General features: G+C 32.8%; 1 protein-coding gene across 1 annotated transcript in view; it reads left to right on the forward strand.

Moving 5' to 3' along the window:
- Positions 1 to 20530: 20530 nt before the first annotated feature.
- LOC123661120 (disheveled-associated activator of morphogenesis 1) overlaps positions 20531 to 25443 on the forward strand; it is a 35209-nt gene continuing 30296 nt past the window's right edge. The window contains exon 1 of the mRNA XM_045596115.1: positions 20531 to 20590. Within this exon, the coding sequence (XP_045452071.1) occupies positions 20546 to 20590 (45 nt within the window). The 5' untranslated portion in view covers positions 20531 to 20545. The remainder of the gene's footprint in view (positions 20591 to 25443) is intronic.

Genomic DNA, 25443 nt, shown 5'->3' on the forward strand with positions numbered 1-25443 from the left:
AAATATTTATCTTCAACTTTGTTGTTGCGTAACTTTCTCATCATTTAAGATGTTACCTATTATACTTCAAAGAAGCTTAAGCTGAATTTTTGGGCATTCCTTGGGTATTATAGTACAATTTTACTTTCACCTCATTGCTCATCATCATTACGCCAGTTGCGTGATAAGAATTATTATAATCCTATCTCCTCTAAATCACGTCCATAACAGAAGAAATATTGCAATTATTCATATTCGTAATAACTTTATTGTTATCACCGAAGTAACTTATGACAACCATTTATTTAAAATTAATTTTATTATAATGTAATTTTAGATTTTATTCTACATTTTCTAATGTCTACAAATATAATGTAATGGTTTAAATTCACTTTCACCGCGTGCATCAAGTCATCTCCTATAGCGACGTGATGTCCATAGCAATGGTGACCCCCTGACACACTAGCGCAACCATCGTTCACGGTCAGAAGAAAGTGGTCAGCTATTGTTCAATTGCTTTGGCGAAATTCGCGCTTTCCACGTTCAATATGCATTGATTATAAATATTTTATATTATGCTCATTGTTCATTGTTCTCGCTTTACTGTTTGTTATTTTATATAATTGTAAAGTCATTCGTGAAAACATCGTACGGAATACAATGAAACGTTAACGAACGAGATTCGTTAGTTTTTATTTTTTTAGATAAGCTTAGACGATTGAATTTTGATTCATGATTGTTGATTTGATTTTAAAACTTGTAGAGGAGTAAAATGTGTGTGGTGTGTGTTGACATCTGTTTTCCTACACGTTATGGAAAGTTCACGGTCAGTCAGTGTAGATCGACTTGGATCGTTGATCGATTTGATCCAGCGCATTCGCGACACTTTTTGCTTTGTTCGTTAATATTAATGTGGTTTTATGGATGTGAGAATGGTGAGTTGGGATGCTATTGCTTGAATACTGCATTACAATATATGCATTGTTTTATATAGTTAATCGGTATTTAGTATTGTACAGAGTATTGGTCATTTAGCTTTAGGTAAATTGTATAGGAACCAGTTGTATTCATCGTGTAGACAATTCATAAAGTAGCACACGTTATTAAGGTTGTTTTACGTCCGTAAAATTTCCACACAATAAAGCCACATTTCAAGTAAACTGATATAGGTGGAAATGGCGTCAGTATAAGCTAATCATCCGTTCTGATCTACCGCAATAGTTCGCTAAATGCCGAAGCAAAGTTCAAACGAACAATACACTTGGGTTGTGACGAAATCGTTCCAATGATACGCTTTAGCCATGACTTAGTACTGGAAATGGGTTGGGATTTTTTAAGGTCACGTCACTCACAAATAACATAGATGCATTATTTGGTCCATTATTCTGATAAGTGTTGCCTGGTAATAATTTTATTATAGCTATAACTATGATAAGGAAAGTTTATAAGAATTATTATTTGTTACTTAATCACACCAAAATGCTGGTTGAAATAGCTGGTTGAAATAGAGTTTAGATAGTAATAGCACGAGGCTACTTTATATCATGGAAAATTTAGTTGCCGTGGGATAGATCCAATTTTGTTTTTCACAGACCACGGATCGATATGATTTTTTGTAGTTTAAAGGATCAAAGAAGATAATTTTTAAATTTTGTTTTGGGGTTTATTATTGTAAACAGTAAGATATTTTTCTTTCTTTCTTATTTCTTTTACACCGAGTCACATATTTGTTACCTATTATTACAGCGATCTAAAGGACGCCTTTAATTGTTTTCAGCTATTTTGCTCATATTTCGATAAAGTCTTTATTCCTCCTCTATACACAAAAATTTCGAAGCGAATAAAACCAAAAGCAGTAGTCAGAGCTTTAGTAGTAGGAAGTTGCAAGTGTTTCAGTAAAATTTATGCAGACATTAAGTCATGTTAAGTCATTCTTTATTTCGACATTAAAATAAGTTATTATATTTCGTTCAACTCATCATTTGACCCGAACTCAAGTTAGTTTAAAATGTCGGTGATATCGAATTAACATATTTCAACAGCTCTTACGTGAAATATAACATCATCATTATCTTAATTTAACTTGAATATTAAAATCATATTAATAAATCTTGTATCATCAGTAGCAAGCAAAATTGTCGTAAAAGGGCCGTAGATTTTGATTTAAATATTATAATAAGTTTTTGAAGCGATGAATTATCGATGATTTTATAATCTAACTTTATTTATTTTATTTATTTATTTGTATTTGGGAAACAAACAGTACAACATAACACAAATAATAAAAGATAACAACGATATATCGCACAGACCAGTTAAGTTTCCACCAATAACCAATACAAACAAGAAGCAGAAAGTAAAAAATGAGATACAAATTCAAATAATCAAATACAATGTTGGAACTCATACAATTAAATTCTTAAAAATTATTTATATAAATAAAAATCATCAAATAATTTCTTAAAAATTAACTATATAAATAAAAATTACCAATTAAATTCTTAAAAATTAACTATATAAATAAAAATCATCGATCAAATTCTTAAAAATTCAATCAATTAAATTCTAAAAAAAATAATTAAATAAATACAAAGTTTATTAATTTCTATTCATTGATTCAACAAATTGATAATGTTACGTTTAAAATTTGAAAGTGAACACGAAAATATATCAACGTCATTAAATTTTTCATTATGCATATTACAGGAACGACGAATAAAATCGTTTTGGGCATATTTAGTCTTGGTACAGGGCAAATCGAAAAGAGAATTTTTGCGTTTACTAAATGTAGGGACATTAAATTTTAAGCAACTTAATAGGTAAGGGCTATCAACAGCATTATTTATTAGTTTAAAAAGAAAGATTTGATCTCTGAGCATTCGGCGAGTTTCCAGTGGACAGATACTAGGCGAGCTCTGACACGAGTCATAAAATTTAAATTTTAAATGTTTCAAAAATTTGTTTTGTACCTTTTCGAGAGAATCGATATATATTTTATATTGGGGGTTCCAGACTGACGAACCAAATTCTAATAAAGAACGTACCAGGCTACTATATAAAAGAGTAAGAGTAGAAACGTTTTTAAACTCCCTGCCAATCCTCAGTATAAAGCCAAGCATTCGATAGGCCTTAGCGACAATACGGTCTATGTGAAACCCAAAAGTTAATTTCTTATCCAGGTAAATACCTAGGTCTCTCACCTCAGAAAGACGGTCAATAATTGTGTCATATAGTTGATAATCGTATTCAATAGATATTTTTTTTCGTGTGAATGATATGATGCTGCACTTTTTAACATTAAGTTGGAGCAGATTGTCGCTACAATACTCGCATAGTCTGTTGAGGTCTTGTTGTAACAGTAAACAATCCGACCACTCAGAAATTCTTCTAAAAACCTTCAAGTCATCTGCAAACAATAATATAGAGGAGTGCTCAAAAATTTTACGAATATCATTTATGAAGATATTAAAAAGCAACGGACCAAGGTGAGAGCCCTGAGGTACACCTGATGAAACCGGAGTAAATGATGAACAAAAGCCCCGTATCGTCACTGCCTGACTCCTGTTTCGAAGATAAGAAGATAACCACCTAAGTAGGTCACCGTGTATACCAACCTGTTCTAGTTTATTTAAAAGGATGTTATGGGATATTTTGTCAAAGGCCTTAGAAAAGTCGGTATACACGACGTCCACCTGGCCACCACCATCCATAACCTCAAGTACACGATGGACCAGCTCACACACATTCGATTCGACTGATCTTCTATCAATAAAACCATGTTGTTCATCTATTAGTATACCCCGTATGATGGGATAGATATTATCATAGATAATTTTTTCGAATATTTTAGCTACTGTACATAATTTAGATATCGGCCTATAGTTTTGAATGTTATGTTTATCTCCTGATTTAAATATAGGCACCACAAACGAGCGTTTCCAAATAGTAGGCATGGAACCAGAACTCAAAGATTTATTAAAAAGAAGAGAAACAGGATAGGCTAAAGTATTATAGCATTTCTTTAAAAATATAGGTGGTATCATATCGGGACCATATCCTTTATTGATATCCAAAGACTTCAAATATCTTTTGACAGTAGATACTGATAGGTCTATATGGCCGATATCCAAACCAACGCAGCCATTATTCTGTCTTTCAGATGTTATGTTTGCCGATCGATCGCTGTAAACTGACTTAAAGTAATCATTAAACAGTGTACATACATCCTCCACGTCACTAGCAGTACGATCAAATAGAAACAAGCTGTCAGGAAGACTGGAGGACGATCTCTTACATTTTACGAAAGACCAAAAGTATTTACTGCTTTTACGTATTCTGGCTTCAGCCTTTTGAATATAATGATTATAACACTGCACTTGTACTAGTTTTTGTCGTTCTCGCAAAAGAAGAAATGTTTGATAGTCAGAAATCCTGTTATAAGTCTTCCATTTCTTGTGGTACTTTAATTTTTCTGTAATAATTTTTTTTTCAAAGCAGAGGTATACCAAAATGGATAGTTGTTAAAAGATCTTACAGTCTTAACAGGAACCATTTCAGAAATTATGGAATTTATAGTTTGATAGAAAGAGTCAACCGCCTGGGATACATCACAGTTGTTTAGTATATCATACCAATCAACACTTTCTAAAGCAAGGTTAACGGCTTCATAATCAGCTAGACGGAACAAACGCATCGAACGCGAAGTAGCTTTATTACGTCTATTCAAAGAAATCTTAAGCTTTATTTGTAAAGCCGGATGGTGTGCGTCTTCATTCGTTATGGGTACACTACATCTATCTACTGCGCAGTCGTTGTTACTTATAACAAGGTCTAAGAATCGACCGTTTTGATTTGAAATTGGATTATATTGTTTTAAATCATTGAATTGAAGAAAATTATACATACAACTAATTAAATAATTACCACAGCTATAATTATTAATAATCATATGTCTACTTTCACTTGACCATGTAGCTTCGGAAATATTAAAATCACCCACCAACAAAAAAGAATCGTCAGGACGACAAAGACAATTTTGTGAAATAATTTCATTTCTAACGGTTATAACGGTTTCTAACGGTTTATTATAACAATTTATCATATTTATGTTTCATATAATACTTCCTTTTAGATTGCGTCAGAGAGACAAGAATGTGATCGAACGTTTTCGCTATTTCGCGATAGTGTTTAGGCTTGATGTCGTTTCCTACCATAACGTCCAATTTCTAAATTATGCAAAAATGGACGAGAGAAATTGTTTATTTCGCGCACATTCCAGTTTATTGGCAGACGGTTTGCAATTTAGTTACATTTAAAGTTTGCCAATAATTTTCTAGTTTACTTAATTATTTTTTTATGTATATATATAATCTGAATCTCGGAAACGGCTCCAACGATTTTCATTTTTAGAAAATGCCGTTTTATCCCTGTTTTTAGGCAATGAAAAATGGCTACAATATCTTTATAATATGTAGGTAAACTTCGCAATTGTTAATAAAGTTGTAATAGCTCAGATGGGAAATGAGAAGACGACGGTTGAAATCCCCAGCTCTTCAGATCGATTATTTTTTTCCTTTTTTTTCTAATTGAACTCATGATTTTTTATTTAAATAACCAGTTCATATTTTTTATTATTATGTCGGTAAAATCGGAAAATATTATTCATATTTTATCAATATGTAATTCGTATTTAAATATGATTTCCAAAAAAAACACGATTTACTAAAAATACCGAGCTAAGCTCGGTCTCCCAGGTACTAATCAATTAAATACGCATCATTGAAGATAACTCCTAAAATAGTTATTAGATCCCGATCAAATTGAAATGCACAAACCAAGCTTTCAATTAGAAAAAGAGTCATCAAAATTGGTTCACCAAGTATAAAGTTATGGGTAACATACAAAAAAAACAATACAGTTGATTTTACTGACTTCCGATATTGATCTTTAAATAAAATTTATATCATCTACTAAAATCTGTAGTACAGCATGTTAGCAAAGCCCTATGTCCTGACTTGTGTTGTTTTTTATATGTTTCATAAAGAAATTCGAAACATAAGTTCATTTAGGAATTATAAATTTACATATGCAAACACGGTATACATTTTTAATTTCCGCGCAAATTTTGCTCAATCTCATGCATTTAGGTTTTGTAACGTAAATTCAATTTACATAGTAATATTTTTCTTTAACTTGTGAAACAGCAAATGATGACACGAACCAATTTAAATACGGTTACTAAACTATGAAATGTGTTTCACACGTCATTAGGTTTGATGATTTCAAATTACGAATTGATTTATCGTATATACTAATAATGTGAGTTAGGGGTCAATCAAGCCTAATTAGAAACCATAAAATTGCCTGTTTAGATTTTTAATTCTAAGTTGAAAATTGAAGTCATAGTTCTCAAAACGTAAAATTTTCACTTTACACTTAGATTTTCACAATTTCCATCAAAGTTAAGAAGCTGAATCTTTTAAGCGGGAAGCTACAACTCATGACTATTTAGATACAAAAACAAAAATTCTAAAAAATGTTCAATTTTTTTTTTTAGAAATTTTTAAAGTTGTTAAGGTGGAAAATTCTCAAAAACATATAAAAAAATTCATAACTCGAAAACTATGCATTGATTTATCGTATATACTAATAATGTGAGTTAGGGGTCAATCAAGCCTAATTAGAAACCATAAAATTGCCTGTTTAGATTTTTAATTCTAAGTTGAAAATTGAAGTCATAGTTCTCAAAACGTAAAATTTTCACTTTACACTTAGATTTTCACAATTTCCATCAAAGTTAAGAAGCTGAATCTTTTAAGCGGGAAGCTACAACTCATGACTATTTAGATACAAAAACAAAAATTCTAAAAAATGTTCAATTTTTTTTTTTAGAAATTTTTAAAGTTGTTAAGGTGGAAAATTCTCAAAAACATATAAAAAAATTCATAACTCGAAAACTATGCAAAATCGCTGAACATACATAGGGGTGATTCGGATACCCCAAGGGGTGCCCTATCTCTGGAATTCCGCTTATCACTACTTTTTGGGACACCCTGTATATATATATATATATATATATATATATATATATTCTACTAGCTGACCCGGCGAACTTCGTATCGCCTAACAGTGACTTTTAAGTATTATCACAAATCTTTTGTATGGGAGTATAGAAAAGTGTTGTTTTTAGACTTTTTCAGAAAATTTTAAATTTTTTTTTTTAGAATTTTTCTCTCCGTAAGAACCATCCTCGTACTTCAAGGAATATTTTAAAAAAAGAATTAGCGAAATCGGTCCAACCGTTTTCGAGTTTTGCGCTTAGCAACACATTCAGCGACTCATTTTTATATTATAGAAGATGTATGTTCGGGGATAACTTCGTCGTTTATGAACCGATTATGATAATTCTTTTTTTTTTGTTGGAAAGGAGATATCCCAAGGGTGGTACCATGATAAGGAAACCAGGATCTGATGATGGAATCCCAGAGAAATCGAGGGGAACCCTCGAAAATCGTAGTGACGACTAGTGCGTTTGTTAATTTTTTTCGTCTACATACGTTGTATTACTTATCGATGTAATTGAAGTCGGTTTTTTTCGTTAGCTAGCAAACACAATTATTATTATAAAAGGAGATACTATTATTAAACGTGTTTAATAAATTATGAAAAAAATTAGGTACATTATTATATAGGGTATAAACCGATCCAGCAGCTTACAGTTTATCAGCTCTTGTTAAAAAATGATCTAATTTTTTTTATGTATAGTTTTAACGCAGTAAAAATTAGTTTGCAATTTCTCCCGCAGGGTCTCCCGTCTTGGTCGCGCGGTCTGGAGGCGGCGGAGGCGGCGCGCGCGCGCCTCGTTCGCTGGGCGTGCGGCGACGCGACCCCCGAGCCGGAGCCGCCTCGTAAGAAGATGCCGCACGCTCTGCGCCGCCGGTGGCCGATGTGCCCCTGCCTACAAGTCAGTATAACTTATACATTTTTATTTTGAAACTCGATGAAATAAAAAGCGTGCACGATAAGGAAACAAACACATAATCGTATAGGAGAAAAGAGACTAAATTACTGCTCAAAACGCGTAAGCGACGCATTTTGCATGGAGCTTACGACCTTTGACCGTGATCATCTTCGATATAACAAATCGCAACGTCCTTCCTTCCTACAAATTTTCAGGAGTTTTACTCCTGCCCTGTGTGATTGCACACGCACTTTTTTACTAACTGTCTATTTTTTTCATTTTATTTTTGTATTTATTTTTGTAAATACAGCAGGGACCTGTCGTCACCAACGTGTCAATAGAGTCTGTTTCGATCACTTCGATATTCTAAATATCGTATTCAAAACGTAGATGTGAATGTATACGCTTGTCAGTCTACGATTTATTTAAATGTTATTAGTCGTAATATGTTTTATTGTTATGTACCGTTTTACCTTTTATTGTGGCACTTCAACATATAATCATATTTTATGCAGAAGTTAGGTAGATTTGGTACAAATATAGTTCTCATTTCAAGAGCCATAACAAATAGATTAATATGTATACATTTTTGCTACTGTTGCAGCTTAATTAATTAACACATTGATATTGACAACACGACTAACGGTGTTTAATCAGTAAACAAAATGAAGCGAATTGAAACTGTAATTTTTAACCGACTTCCAAAAAAGGAGGAGGTTCTCAATTCAACTGTATTTCTTTTTTTTTTTTATGTATGTTACATCAGAACTTTTGACCGGGTGGACCGATTTCGATAAATTTTGTTTTAATCGAAAGGTGGTGTGTGCCAATTGGTCCCATTTAAATTTATTTGAGATCTAACAACTACTTTTTGAGTTATATCTAATAATGCGTTTTTACTTGACGCTTTTATCGTCGACCTACGTTGTATTATACCGCATAACTTTCTACTGGATACACCGATTTGAATAATTCTTTTTTTGTTAGAAAGGGGATATCCCTAGTTTAGTACCATGATAAGGAAACCAGGATCTGATGATGGGATCCCAGAGAAATCGAGGGAAACTCTCGAAAATCCGCAATAACTTTTTACTGGGTGTACCGATTTTGATAATTTTTAATTTAATGAAAAGCTGATGTTCATCATGTGGTCACATTTAAATTTTATCGAGACCTGATAACTACTTTTTGAGTAATCTTTGATAACGCGTAGTTACTTGACTATTTTGTCGTGGATCTACGTTGTATTACTTGTCGATGTAATTGAAGTCGGTTTTTTTTTCGTTTGTCTGCAAACACAATTATGTAATATAAACTCACTTATGAATTCTATATAAACTTATTTACTAGTTTTTACTGGCGACTTTTTACAAGTGTTTCCCTTACAATTTACACTACAATTGTTTATACGGTAATAAATTCACTTCTAGAGTGTGTATCATCATCAAACTAACACCACACTATATATGTTTAGTTAAAGGGCCTCCTTTATCTAAATATCGGAGAATTCTAATTTTTAGCGCACTACAATTATATTATGAAAACGTTTTATTTTATATATCACGCTTCAGCAATGTAATATCATACTGCTGGGCATATGCCTCTTTCGCCATATAGGAGAAGGATCAGAGCTTAATCCACCACGCTGTTCCAATGCGGAATATGTTCCCTACGATTAACGATCTCTATCATGTGTATATGATAACAACCGGGACCGACAGCTTTACGTGATTTCCGAGGCACAGTGGGAAGACCTACCAAGACTAATAACTAGACCGGAAATAAATATTTGCATAAACACAAATATCCACTCCGAGCGGGAATCGAACCTGCGACCGTCAGTGTTTAGGCGCCGCTGACACGGCGCACGCACCATTAAACCAGAGCGGTCGTCATATTAATATATAGTAAGTATTGTTTTATATACATGTATACGATATCAATAAATACCTGTTTATCGTTCCGGAACGTGTCATGTATACAGAGATCACGTAACCCGACGTCGGATATCGGGTTCCTCTGGGTCGTAGGTTCGTTCATGTGCCACTTTCACCACTGCACCTAACTGTTGAAGTCTAAAGATTTATTAATTGTTTAGGTCCCTGTATTCGTTATATGAAAACTATTTTGTTGCAGTGGTTAAAAAAATCTATGAGTTGCTAAGGTTGCGGTTTCGTTTACCGTTTAAAGCAGATATATTTGGGTTTTATAAATATTAGATTTGGTGTGTATGTTTTGTTCTTGTATATTTCCTACTGTGCCTCGGAAAGTATGTAAAGCTGTCGATACCGGTTCTTATTAAAATTAAAAAAAAAAGTCAATTCCACGAGGCTTCAAAAGCACTTTTGAATTGTTATTTCGCAAATATAATTTATATTAAATATAATACTATTATATTATTATAATATAATTTAATACTATATTAAAGTTTGTAAGTCTCTTTTGAGAAATTGGTAAGTTTGATGTACGCTGCGCTTCAACGAAGATGAATGGACAGTTTGGAAGTAGGGTCAGCAACACGGTTGCGATGTTCCTGGTCTCGCAGGCGTCTATAAACTACGGTAATTGCTTATAAACAGGTGAGCTGCACGCTTGTTTGCCGACCCAGTTGTGGATAAAACATATACAGCACAAGTATTACCAATGCTTTATCTTCGTTATTGTCAGTGAAATGTTTAGTATTTTGCCATATAATCTTGTCACTTGCCAATCCATCAGTCTTATATTATTATGGGCGATATCGACACTGACGCGAGTAAAAGTCTCTTCGAGTGTTGAGCTTATCGTCTACTACAAGCGCGGCGTTTGATTTTCATTGCTTTTTAGATTGTCGTTGTTCTCAACAAGGTCGCGAAATAATATTTTACTTTTATTTCAAACTACTTACAATGTTTTTCTTAATTTATCCTGGCTTGTCTATTAAGGTGTAAATAGAATAATAGAAGTCTGCCGTTATGAGCGTCATAGAAGAACTTGATTACTGAACAAATTTTTAATTATATGTTCAAAGTTCTATATCTGAAAAACACGCCTGTAAAAACTTTTATATGCGTACATTTAATATATTAAAGTTTTGAGGATCTTTAAAGGTTTTTCATGGATTTTTATTAACATTGCGTTGTAGTCCAAAGAAATTTCGTAAGCGAAGTATAATTTAGCATGTAAATAACATTGTAAGCATCAGGCGGCATCAAATAAAATAATTATGTTATAAGTTCATAATATTACACATACATATTTACAATTCAAAAGTAGAAAAGTTGCAGTATCGAGATAATTAGTAAAATTATTTATGTTTTGCAATATACTGTAATGTTATTATTATTTATAAATATTTCGTTGTTAATATCTGAGTGTTTAGTAATCAAAGTCTTTAATATCGCAATAAGCGCATAAAATTACGTTTCAAATAAATTGTTCAGTTCTGTATAGAGTGGATGTTACGCTCAAACGTCAATTATTATCTTAATCTCCACTGTAACTTGTAGGGCCGAAATATGCAGTCCGCTGTCTATCGAACAAGTTGTTAGGATTGGAAAGCCGCGTCGACGTCGGTCAGTGTTTATTATCTTGAGATATCTGAGTGATGTGTTCAGAAATAATCGAAAGGATTTTTTGCCATATTCGGGTTTCAAGATTTTTATAATTTTAACCTTTTATGTAGGTATCTAACAAGAGTAGCAAATAAGCTAACGGTCCGTATGATAGTAAGCAGATGTCACAGCCTGTAAAGTATAGACGAATGAAACACGAAGAGAATAGCAAGTGCTTACTCTACCCCTGGGTCCCTCCAAGAGGTCTCACTTACTACAAGAACACGACAACGTTTGAGATCAGTATTATTTGGCTGTTAATTTCTACGTATACTTCCCTACTTATTTCATGAGATACTTTCCTAGTTGGTTCGCTCTGTTATTTCTAGCAAGATTCGAGTTTATCTACTCTGACCTACCTCAATAGCCGAAAATACAGTTAGTGTATCTTAAGTTATTCTATTTTTTGTAATGTTTTTGTATGTAAATAATCCTAATGTGGACCTTACGCTTGTTTTCTACTTTAATATATGTAGGATAATAATATATACGAGTATAGACTTTGTATATCAGTCGAATGTTACCTGAAATCCTTAACTTTTTTTAAGTATATATAACTAGGTCGGCAAACAACTTCCCGGACTTAATAACAGTCGACTGTATGTGTGTATTTTTTTTTTTATAAAATTAGGTCGGTAAACAAGCATACAGCTCACCTGATGGTTTTTTACCGTAGCCTATAGACACCTGCAACACCATAAGCATCGCAAGCGCTTTGCTTGACCTACACCAAATTCTGAATGATATTCTGTAAGGTTAAGGTACTTCCCCAGTTGGGCTACTCCAGACTTTTAGCAGGATATTTCCTGCTGTGCCCGGTGCTGTAGACGGTAATACGACATTTTTATCTATTAATGTATGTTATTGTATTATATCAAATTATTATCATGAAACGAACCCGTACTCATAACTACGACTAACAAAGATAGTTATATTCTATGACTCCATAGCGGAAATAAAGCGACTACGGAATTCATAGGTGACCTCTAGCGTACGAGAGTTGAACCTCATTAATTCCAATTAAGGGCAACGACAGGACTTGACTAAATACACTGCGAACTTGCAACGAGGCCTCGGCAAATATGTCTTGATTAAAACGTTTTATTACCTTTTAGCTTGTCGTAGCATTAACGGCTTGACTTAGACTTTACGGATTATTGCAAGCTATATCAGTGTGTTTTATTGACAAAAAGTATTTCTATTTTTTTATAGCAAGCTATCTTGTCTAACGTATTGTATAGATAAAACAGATAGCATTGATTTAATTTTTTATTTAAACAGTCTGTATATGAGATGTAACTCGTGCTTTACAAATAAATAAAATATATTTTTTATTAAATTTACATTTTACTTAAACCGCAGTAAATCTAATAACTGTTTGGAAAACCGTGGATCAAGCTTAAACAATTATCTTATATGGAAGCGAAGCCTTTGCCCAAATGTGGGTCGTTTCTAGTCTGATTCAGTAAATAAAAATAAATAAAAGTAGATCTTTAACATACCCACACACGTTCGTTTGTCTCTAAGATAAGCTACTTAGTGTTTGTTTTATAAGTAGCCAACTACAAACATAATGAACCGCAAATGTGTACCCGCGATCCTCGAGCAAAAAGCAAGGTCACTGCGCATTCGGGGGCGTCGTGGTAGAATGCCAAAGCGACCCTATGGCGTCCCCACTAACGTGCCGCCAGAATACTAATGGTGGTTTTGGTGGATAGTCTGGAAGTCAGCTGGGAGCTCCACAATCCCGTCGCCTTCGGGCGGCGGGGCGAGTGCGTAAATAGCATTACCCCATCTATAAAAAAAGGGTCACTGCGCTAATGGGCTAGGCTATTCATTTCAACGTAGTTTTAATGCTAAAAAAAAATCTGTGTGTCTTGTAAAAGTTCAAACGATCATTAGTTTTCGTCATATGGCTCAGAAATCTTCTTTTATCTTAGTTTATAACTAAACATTATTGTAATAAAATTTTCTACAATTAATATCGATAAATTATATGGAAATCTGATATGATTTCCGTCCGGTCATTGACATCGTATTCAAAACCCACGCAGAGGAAGTCGTGGGCAAAACTAGTATTAATTAAGTACATTGATAGACGACAAGCGATTTGAACGCTATTGTCAAAATATAACAATAGTTTAAAATGAGCCGTTAAATTGAGATTAAGTTAAGGTTTACTATTGTGCATTTTATGTATTTTTTTATTGTTATCGGTCACGAACAATATTCGTTGTAAAGATAAGATTCGAGTAGTATCAGTTGAGGCTAAACGAGCCTACGTAATCTCGTGTCACGATGTTTGTCTGGACTAATCTCCGAAACAACTGGAACGATTTTAATGATTTTTTTTTAAATTGTAAGTGCGGAAGATATTTGTTTACTAAGCTCAATAAAATATTCAGTCTCTTAAAGTTCAAAACGGAAAAGATGTTTTGATATTGTAAGAGTTTATAAACCAAATTTAAAATAACTGTAAGAAAACTGCAATATTCAGTAGTGACTCAGTAGTGATGTAAAGAACATCAAATATTATACAATATACATATCTGTGTGTATGTATGTGTAGCTATGAATGTATTCAGTAAAATATTATTACAGTGTATGTGAACCTATGACTATGAAGTACGTACATAAACGTCTATTCATTCTCCAATGATTACAGTGACTCAAAACTAATCAGTCACATAAAAGAATTTAAAGCTCAAACGAAGTGTACCACAATTAATGATCATTTAATTGTTAATCGAATTAGAGCGAGACAATAGTTACGCACAGACAGGGAAGTAATTATGAACAACCGTTCGACTTGATTGAGACACGTCGTCGACGAGCAACGAGACAGACACGGAGATGTGTGTTTACAAACATATCATATAAAAAAATGTGACTTTTTAAACTTGTTGCGTAAACTTGTTTTACTTGTATTTGCATAGAAATTAATAAGTTGAAGATTTGTATATGTGTGAGTGAAAATGTTTTCAAAGAAACGAAAAACTAAGCCGAGTTCTTCGTCGAAGCGGAGATGTTCCGTCAAACACAACGTGAGTTTCGTGATAATATTTCTCAGAAGACAATTTTATGTATTTTTTGTAAGTCTCAAAGGATACTTCGGGAAATAAGTTTTTATCTCGCACTCATTAATTAGATATGCTTGGACGTAATTAAGTTTTTTGACGACACAAGTCTGAGTCCTGGGAACGATTTTTTAATTGTTAATAAAGTGCATTTTTTGTGCCAAATATGAGTAATACGCAGGTGAACTGACTCGATGTGGAATTGTAAATATTTATATCAATATCTAGCTGACACAGCGAACTACGTACTTTCTTAATTTTTCTTGAATATATCATTTTGTAAAATCTTCTATTATAGACCTTGCGCTGAAAAATGAACAAAAAAATAATTATTATTATTATCTAAAATTTAATTATTTAATTAAAATTAATTCGTTAAAATAATATATTGAATAAAAGAAATTTTATTTGTATATTATTAGAATTATCGAAATATTAAATAAAAAAACCGGCCAAGTGCGAGTCGAACTCGCGTACCGAGGTTTCCGTACTAACAAAATTATTCAAAATATTTTAATTATACGATGTAACTAAAAATTTATGTTTTTTGCAATTTTTCCTTTACCTGTGCTATAAGACGTTGCTTCGTATCAAATTTCAAGATTCTGAGTTCATGGGAAGTATCCTGTAGGTTTTTATTACCTTGCGAGTGTCGAAAATTTGCAGCATAAACGGCAGTATCTTTTGTTTGCGTTGGCTAGTTTGATTTTTTCACAGCTCTAAGAGACAGTAGATTTGAGTATTTGATATTAATTTCAGCTTGATATCTCCACGCTTTCCTGAGAAAAAACGGTCTTCACAGACAGACGGACAACAAAGTGATCCTATAAGGGTTCCGTTTTTTCCTTTTACGGATTTTGTACGGAACCCTAAATGCATGTTATAGATATTTATTTGTGTATATATGTATATATATATATGTATACTCGCGACAAAAAAGGTACGAAGTTCGCTAGGTCTGCAATTATGTTTATAAAAATCTCGTGCGACCGCCACTCCTCCGAAACGGCTTGTCTGATTTTTATGAATTTCTTCGTGTATTAATAGGTATGATCATAGGTTGTAAAGTGTATTCCATATCGCCAGGATATCCCATCCAAAACTTTTTTTGCCAATATTCATTTAATATATATATATATATTTTTTTGATTTGGCATCAAACACTAGAAATAATCTAAATTTTTTTTGTATGGTTTGCCGTGTCAGCTAGTATATGTGTATATCATTTAAATACTCTCGGGACATCCTCGGTGAAGTCATCGACGAAAATACTACGCCTTGTATGTTTTAAAGATCAGGGTTGATACAATATTTGCATTGATTAATTTGTTTCGCATATTTTTAAGTCAGATGTATTTATTAAGTATATTTTATCTTGAAAATTGAAACAACCTCTAAACAATGCAGATTTTACATTTTTTTGGTTTAAATTATTTGATATTTAATGTTGAAATTTTTGTTGTGTTAATATCTGTGTGTCTTCTGCGTCATTGTAATCAAACCTACAACAAAAACATTGAATTTAAGTAAATATATATTAAAGTTTTATATTAAGATGCGTTATGAATTTTTAATAATAATAATAATATCGTGTAATAACGTCCTTACGAAATATAAATTTTAAAATTTTTGTATGACAGTTCAGTGTTTATTTCGTTACGTTTTGTATTTTCTCTCAACAGCAACGTATCTCGAACGGTTGCTCGACAAGTTGCAAGAATAGTGCTCTCAGATAAGTCCTAAAAATATTTTAAATTAATTGACTAATGGTATATTTGTCAAGTGGAATATATTAAAATTTTTATATTTTTCTTAGTTTTTTTTTTGTATATAATATGAATATTTAATAAACAAAACCATATGACCTAAGCGTAACAATAGAAATATTGACATATTTTCGTACCATTAAATAAATAAATCAAGTCAATGTTTACAATATAAACACACGTTCGTTGATAGTTGTTGAAAACACTATTTAGTTTTAAACTTATAATCTTTTGTTAAACATTAATAAAATATTCCATTGTTCCTAATTCAAATATTTGCCGTTATTGTTAATGTTTGCATTTAAATCGAGCGTTTTTATCGAGTCTACGCGCTTTGTTTCTTATTTTTTTTGTCGAATAGTAGTTTGTCTTATGCAAATTTTAATTAGTCTTAATTAAGCGCCAGAGTAGACCTCTGTTGAAATTGAATTTAATAATTTTTATTGTAATTCAGTCATTTAAACTTGAGTATGTATTGTTTATCTATAATATAAAAATGAGTCGCTGAATGTGTTGCTAAGCGCTAAACTCGAGAACGGTTGGACCGATTCGCTAATTCTTTTTTTAAAATATTCCTTGAAGTACGAGGATGGTTCTTACGGAGAGAAAAATCTAAAAAAAAAAAAATTAAATTTCCTGAAAAAGTCTAAAAACAACACTTTTCTATACTCCCATACAAAAGATTTGTGATAATACTTAAAAGTCAATTTGAACTTTAATACCATACGATAAAGTTTGTGTTAGGCGATACGAAGTTCACCGGGTCAGCTAGTTAGTCAAATAAAAATAAATAATTGTTGGGTTTAAGGTACTGGTCTTGATTTTATGCGGGTGCATTTTATTTGTAAATAGAACGTGAAGTGTACTTAAAATATATTATTTAATAATTGTTCTTTTTCTTGTTTCTCTTCTCTTTTGAAAAACGTTCAACGATACATTAATGATATTATAGTTAGAAAATTATTTGTTAATACATTTGTTACCACATATTTGTTTAGCACTCAAAATATGTCTCTTATTCTACTGTGAAGTAAAATATAGCTAGAGACGTGATTACAAGACTCCGAGAAGAGATGTGTTTATTGGATTTGGTTATTAGAATGATGTGATTGTTAATACGTAATGGCGTAGAGTAACGGATAATCATTAATGCGGAGGTGGGGGGAGGACCTGGCGGAGCAGCCGTATGGCACTCGCGTAACGGCTGCGTTGCGCCCGGTCCTTGAGCGGTGGATGCGCCGTAAGCGCAAGCTCCTCACCTTCCGTCTGACGCAAGTTCTCACCGGGCACGGCTGCTTTGGTGAATACTTGTGTCGGACGGCCCAAAAGGAGCCGATGACTGGATGTCACGATTGTAGCGCGGCGGTGGAATCTGCCCAGCACACTCTCGAGGTGTGCCCGAGATGAGCGGCGCTGCGTCGCGATCTGAAGACAGTCCTCGGAGGAGACTTGTCACTGCCGAGCAATGCTCGGCGACGACGATGCTCGGCGACGACGAGTCCTGGACGGCGATGGTCTCCTTCTGCGAGACAGTAATGTTCCAGAAGGAGAACGACGAGCGGATGAGAGAGGAGGCCACCGACGAGGCCTCCGTCCGCAGGCGACGAACGGGGGTGCGTAGGAGGCGCTACTTAATGCACCTCCAGTAACGTCCCTGTGCTCGTGTCGGGCCGGGATGGGAACCCGGTCCTGCTAGACTTGGCGTCGTCGGGATTGTTCAGAGGTGAGCCGGACAGTCCCCATGGAGGAGAAGTCTGGCCTTTTTGCCGAGGCCAGCCGGTCGCTGGAAGGATCCTGTTGCCTGCAGATCCGGGACCCTCCAATTAAAGCGGCTGAAGGCTCCCGCAGGGGTTTGGTCGGTAGTGCACCCCCAAGTATTGAAGCCGACATACGGTCTAGGACTGCCTACCTGGGCGTCCTGTATATCACCCATAAATGGCGGCCCCTGCGATATAAAAAAAAAAGACAAACGGATAATGCTTCATCCAGGAGTTTTTAGGAGAAAGCCTTAGTTCAATTGGAATCTAAATATAACTATTATCTCAGGAACATCTGTCCAAATTATCAGATTTACCCTAATTATTATTACATATGTCTTTAAGTACACGTTTGAAGTTTGTTATCTCACAAGGAAATATTACCGTGTCTTTGTCGGATTATATGTCTGTAGTAATTTAATTTTCAATTCGAATATATTATTTATATCATCATTTTTTGTTTTATATTATTAGAGATAAATCTACACATATATTAAATGGTTTTTCAAAATAAAGTAAATATAGTGTAAAGCTCCTAAAGACATTATAACCATAGCCCATTTTTCTAGACGTCAATAGCTTTTTAGGAACTTTATCTCGATTTAACACGGTTATGAACTTGTTGACCAGACTATACTGACTATTTGTATTATTTATAGAACGCGTATGTAATTCATTTTACTTTTTGATGTTGCATATAAATAATTATAAAAACTGGTTGCGCAATATAAGGATACTAGAAGAGCATCAGTATGTACACACAGGTACTGCATAGTATTCTTAAATACATAAGAACAAATAGGCAAATATAATTAATTTTACTATTATTTTAAGTAAAATCTTCAATGAAAAGAAGAATTTATTAAAACTGATAAATAAGTCGCGTAATATGCGAGAAAAATAATAGCCGGCTGTATTCAGCGTAGTATAGTTTTATATCATCAACCCTAACGTCGTCAATGAATTTGCGAGCATGTCATACGGTCGAGATGAAATGGTCTGGAGGCGCCGCCATGAATCATGTCGTCCTCTGACTCACTACCCCAAGATGTAAGAACGAATGCATCGGTGCACTGTTTTTATTTGAAAACTATCATACAGTAATGAGCTAAAATTAAGTATCAGATTTTGCTCGTGTCTTTGTTTTGATGTGATGAGATTTGTTCGAAAATTTTTAATTAAAATTAATATATTAAGTTTATATTATATTGTCATATTTTGTTTCTGTACGTCTGTGTACGTATTATATATTTTTGAACCTAGTTATCATTTCAAACTACTTGGGGAGGACTACGCCCAGAAGTGGACCGCTATAGCAGAAGAGAGAGAGAAAGAGAGAGAGAGAGAAAGAGAGAGAGAGATTCATTACTTGTATGGTTTTGTAATTATTAAATGATATAGTACTCACGCGTTCTAGTTGTTTCTAGAAAAATCTCCAGTGTTCTTGTTTGTGTGAAATGTTGAAACATGAAATTCAAAGAATAGGTTAAAATTTACTTCTGTATTTTTTAAACTAGTATTTTATTTATTCAGGTTCATTTAAATGTAAAGAGATTTTATAATTTACGTCTGACCTAGTAAGTATAAAAATTTAGACGATTTGTTTTATTGAAATTTAAAAGTGCATTTTTCGCTCTTTATTTTTCTTTAATGAATACCGGGGGTTTTTATAAATTAAGTTACATTAACATATGTTCAGGATGTGAAACAAAATAAAGATGTATTGTAATGCATATAACAATAAAAATATGCCGAAAATAAAAATAAAGTTTAAAGGACCGCCAAAAACATGCAACACTTGTGAACCTGAGTAACCACTTCCTTATCTGACTGATGTAATTGATGTGTTGTTTCTTTCCGTGTGTCCGTCTGCTTCCTCCACTGACGAACCGTTTAAGGTAGCCCGTCCAATACAATAAGCGGTTTTTAAATCAATTTGTAATTATGATACACAATTTAAGTTATGATACCTCAATTTCGTAACAGCGAAATTATCGAGCGGCGGTAATTGATGAGATGTCTGATATATAAAGTTATCCAATAGACAAAAGCTTATGAAATATTTTTGTGTTTCGACATTTATCTATCCTATATTTGTAAGCGCAGTAGTTTAGTAGTTGAAATAAAAGAGATGTCTATTTGATAAAATCTATCAACACCTTAAGTACGAGAGATAGTTTATTAGTCAAATTAAAATAAATACTTTATTCAAGTAAGATTCAAAAGCACTATGAATCGTCATTTTACAAATAAAAACTATATTTATGTCATGAATTAATACAAGAGAGAGAGATAGACTTGAAATATAATATTTAATTGATTGTTACAGAATGACGAGCCCCCCGAGATCACGTACTGCGTGGTGGGCGGTGAGGGCGGTCTGGCGCTGCAGGCGGTCACCCCCACGCATCCCATGCCGCCACAAGATGAGCTCGACGCGAAATTCGCCGAATTGGTGGTGAGTACTAGTACTAATGCTCTAGAGCTCTAGATCTACCATACGCATACAGTGACTAAGTTTTTTTTATACAAATCGGCAAGCAAGCGTACGGCTTGTATGTGTATGATTGTAAGCGATTACCGTAGCTTATAGACGCCTACAACAATAGAAGCATCGCAGCGCATTGCTGACCTTAACCTCCTAGAGCTCTAGTCACCTTATTCACACAGGGACTCAGCTAAAAAGTATAGTGAGGTTGTTACAATATTTTTATTCAGTAATTTATTCGTTATAGGATACAATTTTAAAATCTTAAACGGACTTCAAGTACAAACATGTAGTTTATTCCTATGTAGAAAAAAAGGACAGGTAACATTAGGCTATAAAGGTTTACGATACGACTTATCAAAGCAGAGCAAGTAAAAACCGTCGTCTTCTTATACACTAACAGAAACGTCCAGACCACTTAGTATTTACCTTAATACCAACTACTAAGTGAATAATATAGAATATAATAACGTAATTACGTTACTATGGAATTTTGTACGTACGTTTAATATTGAATTGTAAAAAAATTTAACAGATGTTCTAGTGACAGTTATTAGTATGTAAGTATTAAGTATTAGTCGGAATGTGATGATGTGAAGTATGAATGTTGTGTATACCGCTATGACGTAGGTAATTAGTTATCATTATAACAATAACTAATGGACCTTAAAGTACTGATATAGGTATATTGACCAAAGTAACTAAATTATCAATTTTTTTTTCTTGATTTCTGTAACTTACGTCAGGTGGAATTGGACTGAGTTTTGTTTGTACATGAATCTCTAGATAATGCTGGTTTTATTTTGTTTTTATATTTTGTTTCAGAAGGTTAATCTAAATTACAAAATAGAACAGTATAAAAATTGATGTTATTTAAATTTATTTTTTGTGTGTACACGTCTACGCGAATGCTTCCTACGTCCTGTTGTGCTTTATTTGCGTTTCCTTAATCGCTAATAGAACGTCATTAACAAAGTTTACTCAGTTAATATAATCTAGTACTTACTAGTAAAGTGAAACATTTAAGTTACTTTGTTACAATATTATTTTCAAATAGAAACTTTTTATTATATTTAGTATGTAATTATGAGGATATCAAAGCTTGATAAATGAAAGCGGTAATAATATATACTGAAGAAAACGTATGTATTTACCTACTGGCATTGTACTTTCACGACTTGTATATTATATATTTAAGATCTTCGTTTATATTATACTAACGTTACTTTGGCTGTTACGTTTTCTCCCGTAGAATATAATATAGAAAAAAAGGAAAGAAATCAGTCAGAGAATCAGAATCATTCAGTCCTAATAAAAGAATTTTTAAAATCGGTCTGGTTGTTTTTGATATATCCTGTTCTCTTCATAGTATTATAGTATATATTGTATGTTGTTATGTATGTTCGATTCCTTGTGTAATCATTTAATCGAAATATTCTATTTTTTTTCTTATTCGTTGTTTTACTAGCGTTTTTATGTATTAATGTATTCAAAGTTTTATTTATTTTATAACTTTTAAAGATAATTGAATAATATGATACGATTTATGTATTAAATCAATTTATAAGCAACAATAATAATGTATAATCTTAAAAAAATATATATATCTGAATGACTGAATTATTACTGAATATTGAGTTCACGCCATTTTTGGCGTGAACTTGTGGAGGCCTATGTCCAGTAGTGGACTGCGTAAGGCTGCTGTGATGATGATGATGAAGAAGATGCATTATTTATTGTTTTTTCTTTACTTTTTCTCAAGACTTATAAGTCAATAACAAGTGGTTTGTTGTTCGATAAGATCCATAGAATGTAATTCACTTTAATTATTTGTTCATTGCTTAAAATTATGCTAAATTTACTATTTGCAAATAAACAGACAGCGCTAGTGACAGCGTACCCGAATGGAGTTATTAATGATATCGTTGCCATATAAAATTTGAATGGAGTTCTTATTCATTTATACAGATACTAATATGAAATTCACGATGTTGACATTTTCATTCCAATTGCCATTTGTATGATAAATGTCGAAAATTATATCTTCATTTTGTTAACAATTAAATTGCCATAAATGTAAACCGTCATTTTACTGTATATTAATTTACCGCCGATCATATACAAATCTCACAGAAGTATAAATTATAACGGATAGCTTAGCCAATTGTAATCTGCTTTATTATGATGCATTATTCCCTGTGGTTTAAAATAAAATTCGTAGTTTAACTGTAGTCCATTAAGAAACATATAACACCGTTAAGAAAATAGTGACGCAGTGTTCAAATGTAAGCCCTTCAGACAGGCGTTTTAATTTACTCGAGTTCAAGAGGCGTGGCTAAACTTAGCCATCTTAGCTAAGCTAAGTGACAGCGATGAGTCGCGATTTTTCTTCAATGATAGTAGACTAGTATATTGTGTAGAAGTCATTCTCTTTCTGCGTGGTATTATTCATTCCGGCTATTACCAGGGTCTATGTAGTGTACGATAATAATACATATATCTGAATGTATACCAGTTATATGAACATTGCACCGACAATAAGATCTGCCACCCTTGTATAAAAATTAATATTTATTTTAGTAGAAAGATTCGAAGCCATTTGGTAAGAGTTTTTCAAAGCTATTACAATTCTTGTGCTAATAGCAACCCAATTAAAGAAAGAATATGCGGTAATATTTAATATGTTATGCCATTAAAAAAATTAATAGTAATTTTTAATTGGTCCCCATCTCGAAAATGTAGTTAATTTCTTGTAACATAGGAAGAGAGATTTGGGAGTTTTTTGTGGAAACGTATAACATATCCTTAGTATGTTCTAAACTGCTAAATTTGACGTTCGGCGCAGTAATGTAAGGAACGATATTTTTTCTCGATCTTAGTAATCCTTTATTTTATATTTTGCATACATTCTAGAAACGTCTGATAATATTCTTACGCAGTTTATGCAATTACATTTATGTCAGTATTTTATCTCTACAGAACGAATTCTGAAAGTGATTGTTAGTCGACGGTCGTCGTTTAAAAATCAAAAATGTTAATTTAATTCTGTACAACCGATAGTTGAAAATTAGATAACTATTATCCATTAAAGCAAGGACAAAATATCTAAACGTGACCAGTTTTACTAAATTCCACAGTTGGACCATATTGTAAAATGTATATTTTTATTAAAATATTCAAGGCTTAATAGAAATAACAGTTTGCGTTGTTGTTTAGATTAGTAAAATATTAGTCAAAAAAGCTTATTTTTATAAAACTTCGCTAATTATACTTCATAGATAATTTTTTTTTGGAATATATAATATTAATTAATGAATTCGGTTACACTTTTAAACATATATGTACACGTGATGTATTCACTGTATTTAAAAAGGATACACTTTATCATCCGTATATTTTGTTTTATATTGTAATTTTTACGTATCACATTTAATTAAATTGTAAACCAAATAAATAAAAATAAGATACAGTATGCAGTTTCAAGCTCACGGAGAGGTTCAAAAAAGTAGATTTTCAATTTTAGAGCTATCGCTTTTTAAATAATTATTTTTGCCTCGAACGTCAATTCAAACAGATTGCGTAACATGACACAAATAGCATAAAACTAGTTTCAGGTTATATATTTGAATAATCGTTACAAATTACAAAAATTCTTTTCGAACTAACAAAAACAACTCGTATCATAACAAATAATTTCGTACAGAACTTCCGGTGTATATATAACGTTTACCGGTAAACGATAAGTGAAAACTTGTTTTATAAAGAAATTGTTTTCGATAAATACGTTAACAGCTCGTTAAATGTACGATTTATACGTTAATTACTTTCAAGTGGGTCGATATTAAGTCATTTGCTTAGTGGTTTTATTGAGATCGTTTTATTTGTATTTAATTGTCTGCTGATATTATCCTGTTACAAATATAATAATAATATTCTTTATGCACACCATTAAAAGATACAAAGAAAAATAGTACAATTGGAGGAAGATCAAGGATCAGGCGGTCTTATCGTTAAAAGAGGCCATTCTTCCAGACAATCTTTGGGTATAGGACAGGCTGGACAGCTGATAGAAAAATTGTATGGGGCAAATATTATAAGTCATTTAGACTTTGATGAAATTATTTATTTCGTTATATAAAGGTGGTTTGTACACGCTTAATGATGTCCAAAAATAATGGTTATAAGTTTCCAGTCTAGGTCTAGTCTAAAGAGAAAAATAGGCTACTGGATTGACATGTCTTCTTCTATGAAGGAGTAGAATTTTTCTATCAGAATTTTATCTGTCACCTTTTACAGCTCATGCTGCTCAAATCGGTCAAAATTCTTTCCACCTTACAAACAACATTAGTGAAGATATAGAGAAATTTGTACTTACGTAATTACGTAAAGCATGGCGATTACGAAACTAAATAAATATTACTTAATACGTTATACGGGAGCTCTTGTTGATAAAAACGTAAAGTAAAGAGTGGCTGATAATGAAATTTTACTCGAAGGGAAACCGGCCCAGGTTTAGCTGTGGCGCCAAATAAATTAAATCGCTAGAAGTCTAGTTGGGCGACCACTGGTGACTTTCCATTGCGACGGGAACCGAGTGAAACTGATCGTCGGGACAGTTGAAAATGTCGTCTTTATGAGAGGAAGGCCCTGTCGAGCGTTACTATTTATATTCAATTAAGCTTTCGTTTAGGTGTTTTTTTTAATATTTATATACCTTAATGGTCACTATTAACACTTGTATGGGACGCACCTTGAATGTCATTTTGAAGCTCACGATATTTTGTTGGATGAGTCGCCAAAATGACAATTAGGGTGAGTCCCGT

The sequence above is a fragment of the Melitaea cinxia genome, chromosome 16, assembly GCF_905220565.1.
Source record: "Melitaea cinxia chromosome 16, ilMelCinx1.1, whole genome shotgun sequence".
In the NCBI taxonomy this organism is placed as follows: Eukaryota; Metazoa; Arthropoda; class Insecta; order Lepidoptera; family Nymphalidae; genus Melitaea; species Melitaea cinxia.